Below are 16,827 nucleotides of genomic sequence, written 5' to 3'. Positions count from 1 at the left end.
ATTTAGCTATAGGAAGTGATGTTACCTTGAAGTAGGGATAAAACATTGAATTTGTTAAAATCTTCGAGTGTGTGCGTTCCAAAGGCCGTTTGACGTAATCAGAGTGAAGTTTGAGGATTGCATCCAACACCTTGTTGAAATACTTACTTATCGTCCAGTTTGATCTATCAAGCATCTCTGCTGTGACACTATACACTTGTCCTTGACCAACAGTTAGGAGGAAATATGCAAGTTGTTCTTCAACTGAGATGGTCTTTGTGGCTGATAAAAACCCTTTACTAGAAAGTATATCTGCGAATTTGTGAAATACCAGTTGGTTAATCCTGTACACTTTACGAAATTTAACTGGAGATTTGTCTAGTGCCTTTTGCAAATACAATGGACCATTCATCCCACAAGAACGTGGTACACGTCTGTTGCAATGGTACATATAGTATCTTTCCATGGCGATCATCAAAGTTGTGAATGCAACCATAATTGCAACCTTTTCATCGTCTGTCATAGTATCCATGAAAATCCACAAATTCAATCGCCTAAAATTCATAAACACGAGTAAACATCAATCTTCAATCATAACCTATTTGCAATCACACCTATAAACAACCATATTCATCCACATTCCCACATCCTACATTCATCCACATTCACACATCCTACATTCATCTCCATTCCCACATCCTACATTTAATCACATCCTACATTCATCGACATTCCCACATCCTACATTCATCCACATCCCACATCCTACATTCAATCACATCCTACATTCATCCCCATTCCCACATCCTACATTCAATCACATCCTACATTCATCCACATTCACACATCCTACATTCATCCACATCCTACATTCATCCACATCCTACATTCAATCACATCCACATCCTACATTCAATCACATTCCACATCCATACTCAAAACACCATATTTATCTATGCAATATATAAACACAACAACATATCAAATTTAAATACAAACCATACTAATAAGTTTTGCAACGTCATAATTCAAATATCATGTCTACTACATAATAATATTCCAAAAAAATAGTGTATTTATAACGCATTACAATTAGTTTTCATAACAAAATTTAAACCACTCAACCCGCTCTTCCACTTTCATTTCCATAAACATGACCTTCTTAGTTGGTGTATCCAACCATGAAGGAGCGCGATACTTCAATTCTGTAGGCAAGTCCGAGATTTCCCTGAGGGCGTTGACGCAACCTCTTACAATATCGTCTTTCATCATGAAATTCTGAAATGTCTGAGCAATTCGATCTATTGCATCAAAAATTCTGCTACTAGTGTCATTATCGGGCATTTCGGTTCTTTTTCTACGACGACTTGAAGATGACCCTTTACTTCTTTCAGATTGATTACCTAGAGACTCATCCATGCTTAATAATGGTGATGGAGTATCCCTAACTATATCAACATCCGCTGGCTCATCCATCGGGACATGTTCCGATTCACAGATCACCTCATCGCCCTGATCTACAAAGGTTGCAGCTCCTGACCCTACCGCTATTGTGTTTCCCACCACCACAGCTAATTTGTCGTATAGGGGGCAGCCTTCACGTCTGTACTTCTCAACATCTTTATGCTCCTACAAGAATAAAACATCATTTAGACGTCTTGGAATAGAGTTATACTAACGCAAAAAACATAAAAAATATTTTATAGTACATCATATAGTCGAGCCATACAGATTTACTGACCTTTATGTAATCAAGCCATACAGAATTACATGCAGTAACTCGTTGTGTGGTTGCATCCCAACCAAACCCACTAGTGTTGATACAGCTCGTTACCATTTGGTATGTTTTCTTCCATGCTCTTGTTCGATTCTTCACCTGCTCAACAGTTTTTTTCATGACTGTGTCTTCATTGAACTTATTTACACAGTCCATGTATACCTCATGCTTCTACACCCCGTTAGGCAACTTGTTCCCTAGATTGACCTGCTCGACCAAGAGATCGAGCATTTTGCTATCATCATCGAATGTCCAAATATCATATGTTCGACCACTTGGTTGTCTTCTTGCAGCCATGTATAATCTAAATCCGATACGGTCCTCACGGAAAAAACTTTATCAGACAACCTTTACTCGTCACGGAAACACAAACCATAAAAAAAAATACCATGTGGAGGATATGTATAATACCCGAATCTCCTCACCACATGGCAAAAACATTTCATAGCACTTCAAAAATTCTCAACAACATTCTCACACATTTCAAAATTAATTAAATTATTTTCACTAATGCATATGCACTAAACAATGAAAACACACACACATCAAATCCAAATTCACCGAAGACCCCTGGTAGAGCCCCATATAACTTCGCAGTCACTATGAACTGTACCTCATCAGTGATGGGGGTCGGGTTTCGTTGGCTAATGGACGCCCGTGTAGGCGACTCAACCTTGTTTGAATTAGACTAAAAACCCCTAAAAACTAATTCCAGAACTTAATACCTTAAAAGCCCAAAACCCTAAACCCCAACCCCCCCCCCCCCCCCCCCCCCCCTCTCCCCGAAACCTAAAAAACCCTAGAGCTTAAAAACACAAAACCCCCAAAATCTTAAAAACCATAAACCCCCTAAACCTTAAAAATCTTAATCCCTAAAATACCCTAAACCCTTAGCCTAAACCGTAAACCCGAAACACAAACCATAAAAAAAATACCATGTGGTGGATATGTATAATACCCGAATCTCCTCACCACATGGCAAAAACATTTCATAGCACTTCAAAAATTCTCAACAACATTCTCACACATTTCAAAATTAATTAAATTATTTTCACTAATGCATATGCACTAAACAATGAAAACACACACACATCAAAACCAAATTCACCGAAGACCCCTGGTAGAGCCCCATATAACTTCGCAGTCACTATGAACTGTACCTCGTCAGTGATGGGGGTCGGGTTTCGTTGGCTAATGGACGCCCGTGTAGGCGACTCAACCTTGTTTGAATTGGACTAAAAACCCCTAAACACTAATTCCAGAACTTAATACCTTAAAAGCCCAAAACTCTAAACCCCAACCCCCCCCCCCCCCCCCCCCCCCCCACAAAAACCTAAAAAACCCTAGAGCTTAAAAACACAAAACCTTAAAAACCATAAACCCCCCTAAACCTTAAAAATTCTAATCCCTAAAATACCATAAACCCCTAGCCTAAACCTTACCCGAAACACAAACCATAAAAAAAAAACTAAACCATCAAACCCTAAACCCTATCACCTACTAAACTCTAAACCCTAAACACTAATTCCAGGACTTAATACATTAAAAGCCCTAAACCCTAAACCCTACACCCTAATTCCAAACCCTAAACCCAAAAAACCTTATAGCTTAAAAACCCTAAACCCCCTAAACCTTAAAAACCCTAATCCCTAAAATACCCTTAACCATAAACCCTAATTACACACTAAACCCTAAACCCTAATCCCTAAAATACCATAAACCCTAAACCGTAACCCTAAATCCCAAAATATTGCACAAATAACCCCCAATTACACACTGAAAATAAATTTAAATCAAATAAAACACTAATTTAAAGAAAAAAAATTTGGGTTTAGGCATACCTTCTGAAATTTGGGGAAATCTGAAGCCGAAGGGTGAAGCCGAAGGGTGAAATCAAAGGGGGAAATCCGAAGCCGAAGGGTGAAATCGATGCCTAATCGAGACTAGCCAGAGAGATAAGGGAGTGGGAGGCCGAAAGGGAGAAGAGAGGGAGAAGACAGAGAAGAAAGGGAGGTCGGGAGGGAATAGAGAGAGAGAAGCGAGAGAGAGCTTGTCCGAGAGAAGAGAGGGAGTCACGGAGACGAGAGAGGGGGTGCGACAGAGAGGGCGAGGCCGAGAGAAGACCGAGAGTTGAAGCCGGAGACGAGAGGGAACTGAGATAGTGGCCGAGATCAACGTCGGGGACGCAGGGAGACGAAGGCCGAGAACAATGTCGGGGGCGCAGGGAGACGAGAGAGGGAAGGGAGTGCGGGAGAGAGGAAGAAAAAAGAAAAAGACAACGCGCGATGGGGGGGGGGGGGTGCGAGGAGAGAGAGCGAGGCCGAGGGCGTCGCCCGTCCTTCAATTCGAAGAAGATCAAAAAGGGCCTTCTTCCACATGATTGAAATTAAACCGTGGAGATGAAGGGCCCCTTCATCCCCTGCATCGAGATGAGCTTCATCTGCGCTCCACTAACGACTTCAAGTGGAGAAGGGCGTTATGTGGTTGAAGATCATCTTGTCCTTCAAGTTGACTAACCCCCCTCAGTCAAAGTGAAAGTGGGATTGAAAGGGAATTATTTTTTGTGTTAGTGTACCCAAAAAAAATATAATGAAAAGTAATTTTTTGTGTTAGTGTATGATGAAAAGTATCGTGGAAAGTACATAAGAATTTTTTTAATAAAATATTCTAATAGGTTTAACTTTTATAAGATAGTTTTTATTTAACTTTTTTATTAATAAGTTAAGATAGATTTTAACACTTCTGAATTAATAAATAGTTAAAAATTAAATTAAAATTATTTAATTAATTAAATATATAAAATAAAATAATTAATCAAATTTTACTTTTATAATATCCAAATGCGTAATCAAATTGTTACTTTTTAATATCTAAATTCTCACTTTTAAAATATTAATTAAATATAATATTAAAAATTATAAATTTGTGTAAATAAAAAAGAGGGTATTTTTTTATAAAATTTTACTTTTATAGATTTAATTTTATAAGATAGTTTTATTTAACTAAACTAAAATATATTTTAGCTTTTTTAAATAATTAAATAAATTAATATTTTTAATTAAATATATAAAATAAAATGATTAAAAAATCCATACTTTTATAATATCCAAATGTTAATCAAATTATTACTTTTACAATATCTAAATTCTCTTTCTTAAAATAGTCTAAATATAATATTAAAAATAAGAAATTTATATAAATAAAAAAGGGTATTTTATTATATAAAATTACTTTAATAGATTTAAGTTTTATTGTAGATAGTTTTATTTGAAGAAACTAAAATAATGTTTGACTTGTTTTAAATTAAAAAATAATGTTAATAAATAAAATGATTAAATAAATACTTACTTAAATAATATCTAAATACTTAATAAACTTGTTACTTTTGTGGTATCTTAATTCTCACTCTTAAATTAAAATATAATATTAAAATCATGAATTTATATAAATAAAAAAGAGGGCATTTATTATATAAAATTACTCTAATTGATTAATTTTTTATTAGATAATTTTATTTAACTATTCTGTTAATAAACTAAGATAAACTTCAACTTGTTTAAATTAATAATTATTAAAAAAATTAATTTAATTAAATATATAAAATAAAATACTTAAATTTATAATATCTAAATACAAAAGTGAGAGGGCAGAATGAGCAGGAGTGAGTGAGTGATTTCACTTTCACTCACCACTTACCATGCATACTAATGATTTTATTTTCACTAATGATGCACTATCAGGCCCTAATATTCCTTACGCACTAATGATTTTTTTTTCACTTTCTCAAAAGAAAATACTTTCATTCTCAATATTCCTGTGTAATAACAGGCCAGAAAATTCTTTTTCAGAAATCAGAAGCAGGCTTAAGATAAAAGAAAATTTCGCGAAACGAACGTGATTTTCACGTGCGACGCGGCCGTCCATCGAGCTGCGTTAAACTCTTCCCTCTCCGCACTAATTTCTCTCAAATCCGCGTAAAAAACGACATTCAGACACCGACACTTTCAGAAAACCCTAAAAGGATGATCGAAAACTGACTTTGAAGGACGAAATCCTGCAGTAGACACGTCTCAATCGGGTAGATGAACTAGTTTGCTTCTCAATTCTCTGAGTTTCGTTGGCTTTGCCGCATGCTATCTTACCTCTATGCTTATTGCTTTCAATTTTGAATCTGAGAATGACTTGAATCTCCTATTCACTTGTTTACTGCTTGAGGTTTGACATTAGGTTGTAGTTCTTTTTTGTCTGTTTGAATTTGTTAAAAGCCGTCAGTAATCGGAATGGTTCTTAGAGATTAGGAAGAATCTTTTACAACTTTTGTCCTGTTCCCTTGTTGGCCTTCTGAAATGGATAGGATGCCGAGATACCACTGTCATTTTCTGTTTGCCTTTTTGGTGCTAATTCGGTTTTCTTATTTGGATGTTTCATGCACGTAATCTATAGCTGCCTCTGTCGAGAGAAGCTATCTTCTTCTGTGAAATGCTCGTTGCTGTAGTTTGCATCGCCGAATATTAATTTAAGGTCCTAGATGTTTTGGCGCGTGAAATTGTTACCAGGTCACCGTGCTTACCTCCGGGCGAAAGAACAGTGTTGATTCTTTGATGTGCTGATGTTCTATCATATGTCTGCAAAGGTATGCATGTTTAAGTTTCTTTCTCTACTCTTTGCTTTTCTTCTTGCAGGCAACTTGAAATCTGTGCTGTTCTTGGTTGTTTGTGTGTATAGGTGGCAGAGGACTGAGGTCTTTGATCGAGAGAAATATCCTAAAATTATATCAGATTTATAATCTTGTGATCCAAGTATGGCAGATAAAGATGCAAATGTTGAAGTTAAATTTAGACTATACGATGGGTCAGATATTGGCCCAAGTAAATATGCTCCATCAGTTACCATCGGAAGTCTGAAGGACAAGATAATTGCAGAATGGCCTCCGGGTTAGTTTCTATATATATCTTTTCATCTGGCTGGTTAGGGATGAAATAGAATTAGCTATCTTTGATGGGTCCTGTTGGTTATTTCACATTTCCTGTGAGTTGACTGAAACTACTATGGCATTTCTCTTGTCAGAAATCACATATTCACCAAATCATATTGTTCCCTTTGTCTTCTGTTCTTGCCAATTTTTGTCACTTTTGCATCTTAGCTTGTAACGAGGTACTGATTTAAGTGAAGAACTATCAATTTTAGATCTAGGAATTGTGTTCAAAAACTAAAAGAAGGGGGAAACCTGAATATTTATTGCTAACCAGGAGACTGACATCCATATGGTGTGTGATGGTTGGAATAAGCATTTGTACATCTTGACACATGGATTCTAGTGCCGCTAAGAGTGTTGACTGTTTGGTTGTTGTTGGTGCTAAGGGGAAGCTTGAATATTTATTGCTAACCAGGAGACTGACATCCATATGGTGTGTGATAGTTGGAATAATCATTTGTACATCTTGACACATGGATTCTAGTGCCGCTAAGAGTGTTGAGCTGTTTGGTTGTTGTTGATGTTATTTTGAGGGCAGGGCCACACACTCTCTGAGAATCTCCTGATCCAAAGAAAATGGGCAAATTTTCACCATTTCTCTTTAATTTTGCTGAACTGAATTTGCCATTAAGCCCTATCATGTGGTTGAATCTTCACAGAATGACTGACTAGAATAATGAATAGTGATAGTCCTCTTGCTGATCCTTTCTCCATTCAAATTGAGACATCTACATGTTAGGGGGGATACATATATGTATCTCTCTCTCTCTCTCTCTCTCTCTCTCTCTCTCTCTATATATATATATATATATATATATATATATATATATATATATAAGATAGATAGATAAATAGATAGATAGATAGATAGATAGAGAGAGAGAGAGAGAGAGAGAGAGAGGGAGAGGGTTAAATTTTGAGTTCTGTAGGGATCATCATTTTGAGGCTTGTGCTATTTCTGTCATGAACTAGTCTGATGATCATGTTGAGTGACAAGGATCAGGTGATTTGCTGAGTATTTTAAGTTGTGATAGTGATGGGATTGAAAGTCTGTCTATTGGTGCAGCCACTAGCTACTTCGAGAAAGATATTATGGCTACAGTTTGAATAAACCCCTTTCTAGGCTTTTGGCATGGAGCAGATCCTTAATGATGATAATGCTAATGATTCGGTATTGGTACATTTATGTCTTTAGCATAGGGATCAAGTTGTTCGTTGAGTGTGATGATAATGGAGCTGATGATGACCAGTCAAGGTTTCCCGTTGCTCAGGCAATCAGTACACTTCTTTCTCCTTCTGAAGGATCAACATGTTCATCTACTTCAGTTGCTACTAGGGTGTATAATATCCATTCTTGGCTATGGATGTTCCACAGCATGATCAGACTTTCTTACCATAAGCCTTTGATCTTAGTGGTAATTTTGTCTTGGTCAAGTTTCTGTGCACTTTTAGGTCATCAGGCAAGGATGATGGTTGATCTCAGAATCTCATTCTTACCACTGTTACATTTGGAAAAATTCTTTTTCATTGTTGATCAAAATAAAGAGATGCTCTAAATTGTGGCTTGAGTGTTCTGAAAAACTTGTACTATTTGCTTATACTCCTTTATAGAAGAACTCCAGGTGCTCCAGATGCATTACTAAAGACAATCCTGTTGTCTTTGAAAATCATTCTCCGGTTGCATGTCATGTCATTTCCAGTATTGATCACTGAGAAAGGAAGTGATTTGAAAGTAAAATCTGAGCAAAGATACACCTTTTTTTCTTGGATGTTGGGAATAAGGTCTACCATACATTCTCCGGTTGCATGTCATGTCATTTCCAGTATTGATCACTGAGAAAGGTAGTGACATGAAAGCAAAATCTGAGCAAAGATACACCTTTTTTTCTTGGATGTTGAGTGACCTCCCAATTTCTCACCTGAGCTTTCCACACTCCCACCCACCCACCCATAGAAAAACCATTACCACTACTTCCCCTCTTAAAAATTATGTCATTGACACAAGTAAGACTTTGAAACAAAGACCACAACTTGACTCATTGTGGTGTGCGTCCAACGGCATCTCCCTGATGGGACCATTTGTGTGATAGTGTTGTTTTACAAATTTTGGAAGAATTTATCATATTGGAGTTAGGAACCATGGGCAGCAATTGTGCATCTGGCATGGTTGGTCTGAAAAACTTACCATTTATCTATTTGCTGACTGTGATGCTTACTATAAACTGTTCTTCAGTCCATAGATGTTGAGAAGCATCGTGTTTGCTCTCTGTACATGAAATTCAAAGATATGGTTGTCTTGATCAGTTATTTGATATATTTCACTGCCTTCTTATGTCTTTATTGTTCTGTATCACAGACAACAACCATGTAGGCTCTTCAGTTGTCTAAAGTTCCAACTTAAGTTGATATAAACTGTTGACCCTTTTGGACAATCTATATGACTAAGGAAATGGAATATGAGGGCTAAGAACAGCACAAAAGAGCTCAATATAAACTTTGATGCCAGAAAGTGAACTTTTGCTCCAAATTGCTGCACCTATTACGTGATAGTGAAATCAAAAAACAAAAACGATAATTTATCAAAAAAAAAAAAAAAAAATTGTGAAAACAAGCTGCTAAAGTAGGTTACAGATAACATCTACTCAGACCTGACAGATGCGATCCATTTTCTCATTTAATTTTACCATTGTAATCATTATTTGAATGGAAATGCAATGCTCTCATTAACTTATCATTCTAAAACTGTGTTCTGTTTCATTTCTTTGAGAACTACTTTCGTTTCTCCCACATTGTTGTTTTAATTTTATTTCTTTTGAAATGGTATTGTGTTCTTAATCTTGATCAATAAAATTGCCATTCAAAACAGAAAAACCATTTCATTTTCATTGAACTTTCTTGAAATATATAGTGCATTTTTAAGCTGATGTAGTTTTTTTATTCTCTCATTGAAATCGATACTCTTGTATATCCTCTTGATCTTGAAGTACACTCTCAGTACTGAGAAGTTCATCTGATGTTGCAGAAATATAAATTTTCTAATTTGAGGTTTCCCTCTTGGCCTGATATCAGATATATAAGTTTCACATATCGTGTCCCTGCTGTGTGAAGCATGTGTGCAGATGTTCGGTGACTCAATATATTGAGTAAGGATTTTAATTGTTTTTCTACTAATAATTTTTTTTTCTGATTGTCAGATAAAAAAATTGCACCTAAGACAACAAATGATTTGAAGCTCATATATGCGGGAAAGATCTTAGAGAACAATAAGACACTTGGGGACTCTAGAGTACCTTTTGGTGAGCTTCCTGGTGGGGTTATTACTATGCATGTGGTGGTACCACCTTCTTTACCCAGAAAGAAGACAGGTATATTTAATTTCCAAAGCTCTTTTTTTTTTCTTTTCTTTTTTTTTAAAATGGTGGATGCTTATTTCAATAAAAAAAATGATCATGATACAAGAAACAATGAATGTAACTTAATATTATAAATGCAAGGATCTTCCAAGAGTAAAATGCTTATGGGAGACGCCATCTTGAGACATGCTTCCATTCTGCTATCCAAGCTTATTAGATGTTGGATAGTTCATCAAAGGCATAATTAAGCCTGCAAGCACGGTCCTTTGACATCCAGCTTAGAATGTTGGCTGGGTTGGACCTAAAACATTCCTGTGCATACAACCTCACTCCCTGTAATGGGGCTTGAATTCAGCTGCTGATGAGTCATATACATATGCCTATGGAACCAGACGAGTAAATGAGAATCATCATGGTTCCTAATGGAACATCCTAGCCCTACTGGACCAGGTTCCCCAGTGAAAAACTGTCAAAATTAAGCTTTAGGCAGCCTATTGAGGAGGCTTCAATTCAGCTAAAGAGGAGGGTGAAGATGATTTTGAAAATTCATTACCAATTGTCAGTGCCTTTTTGTAATTGAGCAGGCAATGGAGGCATGTTCCTTAGACGTAGAAAGCTTATTTGTAGCTCCTACTTTATACATGATGGTTACATTCTCCAGAGTATAGAATGTTTTACATGAAAGAAAATAACAAGGCTTTTAGTAATAAAAGCTTGTCCAAATTAATGAGAGTACCAGGGTCCCTGTTTGGCTTGATAGGAAGCGCAAGACTAGGGGTAAAGACAAGTCTGTGGCTTGCAAAAGTCTCATTTTCTTTTTCTTGAGGTTCTCTCTTATTTGTCGCCTTCAGAATGGTATGCAGGCGTCCATCACTATACAAATTACCCGCATTTGGCAGATGAAATATTCTATTCTTAATTTGTATCGCACGTATAGTTTTCAAGATTTGGAACGTCATCTTGTTGTCTCTCCTCTTGATTCTATATGTAACTGACACATTGACGCGATCTTACTGTGGCTACAATTGCAGAGAAAAACCTACAAGAGTTGCCAAAGAAGACCGGATGTTCATGTACCATTATGTAGGTGACTACGGCATGCGAATTTGTTGAGATGCTACTTTTCGCAGAATATGGAAGAGTTGCGCCTTTTTTTACCCTGGTTTTCCCTCCCTCTTTTTAACATAGATTATGCTGTGGCGGACTGTTAAATTTTGTAATTCTACTGCATTTGTTTACTATAATTGGTGCCTGTTCATTGTAATTTTGCCATTATAAATTCTGGATCACTTCTATCAGCTAGTGTGGATAATACTCCTCCTAGTTCGTTGGATTATGTTTGGATGTATCACAATGACGGAATTATCTTTTTCTTTACTGAAAACAGCATCATCATATGTATATAATCAGAATCGGTCAATTATTCTTATGTATGATCGGAATCGGTTAATCAGATACAGAATGACCTTTAACTATTTTGTTCCATAATACATAAAATTATGGAAAATTATTAAATGGCAATAAAATAACATAATATAAAAAATTAATTTGGTATATAAATTGAGGTTTTTAATAAATATTTTTAAATTAACTCATCCTTTTAAATAAAGAAAGACTTTTTTTTTCTAGATTTGATAGTGTACCAAGTCTAACGATAGTGTACCACTTTGGATTGTCTGAAAATTTAATGAAATAATAAAATCTAAAGATAATGTACCACTTTGGTCCAACCTATAGTTGAACCCGGTCTAACCCGGTTACACTAATCGATCATTTTGCCAGTTTGATGGCTGGATTGTTGTGTTAAGTTGTTGCATGGCATTAGAAGTCTTACGGCATATACATGTGAGAGTTTCAATTTACATGGAGTTCAAATCCATGATTTGTTTATCGTTTTTCTTTGGTAACTTGTGGGGTGCATTTAATCCGATTTGTTTGTGAATTCTAGAGGGTGAAGAAGTTATAAATCCTGGAACGAGTATGGAGAGTGCTAATGAAGAAGAGCATTCTGGAAAACTACTACAACGAAATTGAGTGGTGATAATTATATTCTTCGGGCAAGAGCAGCTGAAATATATGTAGGAGCTCATAAAAAGGATCAATGGTTTTTATAAAAAAAAAAAACCCTAATTATAAAAACATCAAAATGGAGAGCAGGAAATTTACAGGTGATGTCCTAGTTGTTAAGTTGTATTGAGTCACATATTAGTTATTAAGTTATATTTTGTGACATGTGGAAATTTTGGGTTATTTTTAAGAAGAGGTTCTCTCAAGAAAAGAATATTTCCTAAATTTATGAGTAGTATTCTCATTTTTATACTATGGAGAAAGGAGATAAATCATTAATGTAATTTTTTGGTGAATTGGACGGAGTGTTGTAACAAATTTACAAGTTTCGCCTGTTGGAAGATGGGCCCAAGCTCGCAGGTCCAAGTATGTGGAAGATGGGCTCAAACCCACAAACTAAGGAGAAGGCCCACATAGCAGTGGCATTATGGTAAATAAAGAGTCATCTCATAAATATGACACTAATGTAATTAGTTTATAATTTATGTCTCTTATTCACTCTTACTAGGATGAAGGGTATTCTTGTAATATTAGTACTTTTGATATCTATAAATACCACTTAAGGGGGGAGGGTTTGGACAAGTCCAAACCCTAATTCTCCAGTCTCTTTCTCCTTCTCCAAATTCGTCAGTCTTCCACTTCTTCTCCTAAGACCTTCTCTCCACAATTCTTCTTCTTCTTCTTCTTCTCACCCCTGAATCCTCTTCTACTGTGATTATACATCATAGAATCTTTAGTTTCAACATCGTATCAGACTAGGCAATGATTTGAGATGTAAAAGGAGAATAAGATAGAGAAAAAGATGGAGAAGAAAGGGAGGAAGAAGAAAGAAGCAGAAAAAAAGGAGTTTCTCATTTTTTCATACTATCTTTCAAATTAGGGTTACATATGTATTTTACACTAAACCCTAGACATATTTGTATATACAGATACTCCTATACAAAAATACCCCCCAACCTAAGTATATACACGCCATATGATTTAACAACTTCACATGTTAAGTGATCCCCCCGAGCTAGAAAATGTTTATTGTGGTCAGTCGGGAGAAGGTACATTTCCTCGCGTTGAGGATATGGGTTACGATTAGGGGTGGCATCGAACCGAGCGGGTTCATAAGAGGCTCGAGCTTGGCTGTTATGGCCCATAGTGACCCCCTGGTCCTGGGTTAAACACTTATGTCTTCCTCTCCTAACAGGCCAATCTAACATCGGCTCAGTTCGATTCAATTTATCTGTATCTCGAACCTAGTTCGAGATCCAAATAAGGCTTGTTTGTGTTAACCAGCCGAGTTCGACTGAACCATGGTTCAGTTCGAAAGCTCGCGAGCCGGCTCATTACCGGGCTCGAGTCAGGACCAGGAGCGAGGGAGCGGGAGCGAGGGAGCGGGAGCGAGAGTGAGAGAGGGGGGAGGGGGCGAGGAATTCTTCCTCCCCTCGTCACCGTCAAGCCCCTCCCGTCCGTTGCTCTTGTCAGCTGCCTTTGTTGCCGTCGGCTCAATTGCTTCCTCCCCTCGTCTGCCTTCGCCTTTGTTTCCGTTGCCGCTGCCTTCGTCGCAACCGTCATCCTCGACGACAGGTCCTCACCGACACCGCTAACCCCCTCCCCCCCCCCCCCCCCCCCCCCCCCCCCCCCCTCCCCTGCCTGTGTGCGAAGACGATTTAGCACGTGCGAGATCATAAGCGAGTGAAAAAAAACTCTTTCTTAAACACCAGTAGTCCCTTCCTCATAGCTCTTGAAGAAATTGAAAAGTCATTTTAGTAGAAATATGTTTTTAGGGACTATTAACACCTCATTTTTTTGTAAACATTTTTCTAATTGAAAATTCTTATTAAAAAAATCATATAATTTTCTACGTAAAATTTTCCTACCAAGATGGGCTAGAAAATCGTATAGAAAATTTTTGAATAATTAATTGACAGTTGATGTTGTAATACTTTTAGTATGAGGCAATTTTCATAGCAATTTTGTGTTTGACATTTTATTTGATTAAAAATGTATTGATAAGTATAGTAATATATTAGATTGATTATTTATTTTTATTTATTTCCCTAAAAGAGGTAATAAGAGGTCCATTTAAATTTTCTAAGAAAATTTTAAAATATTTCTTGTAATTTTCTATTAAGTCACTAAGAGTAATAGGATTTTATTTAAGGTTTTTTTAGAAAAATATGTATCAAAGGAAAAACATTTCTATTTTTTCCTAGAATATAAATTTTAAACCAGGGGCACTAAGGAGGCCATAGTAAATTTATGGCCAGATTCAAAAATTACAAAATAAGCTAGACAACATTTGGGGTAAAAAAAGATTAATATTGATGCGTTCTAATCCATTATCAAGATTCAATCCAGAACCTCCCCTATCATTCTTTTTTTAAAATGTATGCATAATTTTATTTGACATATATTTTATGTAGAGTATTAAATGTACGTTAAGCTTGAACTCGGCTAGAGCTCGAGCTCGAACTCGGTTAAAATTATTAGGCTCGAGGCTAGGGTTAACTAGCGTTCGAGTTCAAAATATTTAAATCAAGTTCGGCTCGAACAAGGTTCGGACTCACCTGGATTCGATGCCACCCTTATGCCCAATTTTAAGTAGTGGTCATGCCCAATTTTATGTAAAATGTATGCATAATTTTATATACAATTTATTTGAAATGTATTTTTTGAAAAGTTTTAAATGAATTGTTGAAGCTCGAGCTCGACTCGAATTCGATTAAAATTATTAGGCTCAAGCTCAATAACAACTTTAGGCTCGAGCTTGAGTTCAAAATATTTAAATCAAGCTCGGCTCGAACATAGGTAGGGTCGGGCTCTGCTCGGCTCGATGCCACCTCTAGTTACAATCTCCATAAAGAACCGAAACTCCATACTAAGACCCACTGTTTGCCGGAACACCAATGAAATTGTGTGTGGCATGTTTTATAGGTATTCGTCGGGTAGGTCTTGTGACTACCTTTCCTTTATATCTTTAAGCCCATGATAGTGGTGCCAAGGATAGTGTTGACATCACCAACGTACAAAGAGGTTGGGATCTTCTTCTCATATGAAGTGATCTTGAGGTTCCAATGTGAGATCTCTTCAATTTCCAAATTACTATAAAACACCTTCACCAAATTTGGATAGATGGGATTTTGATATTCAAATAAACACATGTAGGGTGTGAATGCCACATCAAAATCCAATACCTCTCTAGTAAAAGAAAAAGTCAAGCCATGTAGGCTCTACCATACTATTTGAAGAAAAAGACTAGAGATACCTACTTCTTTGACTTTTGGACCTAAAATAATGCCTCCAATTGGGCATTTCATCGCAATACTCCTCTTCCCTAGGAGGAAGATCCTTCAATGTTGTCCTTTTCATGTTGGAAGATATAGTGGACTGCCATTTTATACTGGAAGATCAAATACACCATTTGCAGCAAGCTAAGCGTTCATGATATTCTCTCACTCTCAACAAGTCTGTGGAAGATAGGCTCAAGCCCATAGACCAAGGAGAAAGCCAACAGGTCCACACAGTGGTGGCATAATGATAAATAAAAAGTCATCTCATAAAGATGACACTGATGTAATTAGTTTATGATTTATGTCTGTTATTTACTCTTACTAAGGTGAAGGGTATTCTTGTAATAGTAGTATTTTTTATATCTACAAAAACAATTTAAAGGGAAGGGTTTGGATAAGTCCACTACCATATTATTCCTCTCTTTTTTCCATCTTCTTCTCATTTTTCATCTCAAATCTTTCCCCGCTCTGGTACCATGTTGAAACTTAGAATTCCATGATGTATAATCATGGTAGAAGAGGATTAAGGAGTGAGAAGAAGAATAAGAGTTGCGGAGAAAAGAGGAAGAGTGACAAATTTAGAGAAAATAGGAGGAAGAATCCCGTATTTCATTCTAGAATGAAACATGTAGCAGTTGATTACCAATTCATCTGTAATCAGGTTCGATCTGGTCTACTTCATGTAGCTCATGTTTCTTCTCATGACCAACTTGATGATCTCCTTACCGAGTCATTGCCGCGGTTTTAGTTTCACTAACTCATAGGCAAGGTTGGCCACTCTAACCGAGGCCTATCTTGAGGAAGCACAAAGAGCATATGTGTTTTGACTGTTAATTTATTAGTTGAATCTTCCATAAGAATAAGACTCATTTGAATTATCCGTTTGTTTAGATGAATTTGTTGTAAAATTTTATTATAAATATGGTTTGTTCAGTTCAACCAACAGCTATACTTTATATCTTTCGTGAGAGAATACAAGGGCAGAAGCCTCCCCTATGCTCCCATAGTCGAAAATAATACTTCACTTTCAATCTTAATTTCTCATTCACATCATCAGCTTAAATAGCAGTTTTACATAATATACATGGAAGAACTATAAGTGATTAACGGGATTACACAATCACCAGATTTACAGAATATTTACATGATTTCTCCTTAAGGGAAGAAATCTCAGAGTAAATCTTAACACTCCCCCTCAAGTTGGTGCATAGATATCACTCATGCCCAACTTGTCAAGACATTTGTTAAAAGCTCGGTAAGACACTGCCTTGGTTAGCACATCGGCAAGTTGATCCTCAGATCGAACATGAGGGACTTCAATGATTCTTGCTTCTAACTTTTCTTTAATAAAGTGTCTATCAACTTCAACATGTTTCGTTCTATCATGTTGGACTA

At 36.5% G+C, this 16,827-nt stretch overlaps 1 protein-coding gene across 1 annotated transcript; it reads left to right on the top strand.

Annotated features, from left to right (window-relative positions):
• Positions 1 to 5,684: 5,684 nt before the first annotated feature.
• Positions 5,685 to 11,382, top strand: LOC137959245 (membrane-anchored ubiquitin-fold protein 3-like). Its single transcript, XM_068806628.1, has 5 exons — positions 5,685 to 5,834; positions 6,200 to 6,389; positions 6,482 to 6,690; positions 9,926 to 10,096; positions 11,116 to 11,382. The coding sequence occupies exons 3-5, from the start codon at positions 6,558 to 6,560 to the stop codon at positions 11,169 to 11,171; spliced, it is 360 nt and encodes a 119-aa protein (XP_068662729.1). The 5' UTR covers positions 5,685 to 5,834; positions 6,200 to 6,389; positions 6,482 to 6,557; the 3' UTR covers positions 11,172 to 11,382.
• The last annotated feature ends 5,445 nt before the right edge of the window (positions 11,383 to 16,827 follow it).

This window comes from Aristolochia californica, unplaced genomic scaffold (assembly GCF_029961685.1).
Source record: "Aristolochia californica isolate CCGP_79_NKW_82.1479 unplaced genomic scaffold, dmAriCali1.0.hap1 SCAF_3, whole genome shotgun sequence".
In the NCBI taxonomy this organism is placed as follows: domain Eukaryota; kingdom Viridiplantae; phylum Streptophyta; class Magnoliopsida; order Piperales; family Aristolochiaceae; genus Aristolochia; species Aristolochia californica.
The sequence above is the reverse complement of the archived record's forward strand: the minus strand, read 5'-3'. Positions and strand labels throughout refer to the sequence as shown.

What these genes read in the sequence shown, in the direction of transcription:
- LOC137959245 (XM_068806628.1), top strand. Translation starts at nt 6,558, where the DNA reads ATGGCAGATAAAGATGCAAATGTTGAAGTTAAATTTAGACTATACGAT. An exon ending in AATTGCAGAATGGCCTCCGG is followed by an intron (nt 6,691 to 9,925) that starts GTTAGTTTCTAT and finishes TCTGATTGTCAG; the next exon opens with ATAAAAAAATTGCACCTAAG. An exon ending in TTTACCCAGAAAGAAGACAG is followed by an intron (nt 10,097 to 11,115) that starts GTATATTTAATT and finishes CTACAATTGCAG; the next exon opens with AGAAAAACCTACAAGAGTTG.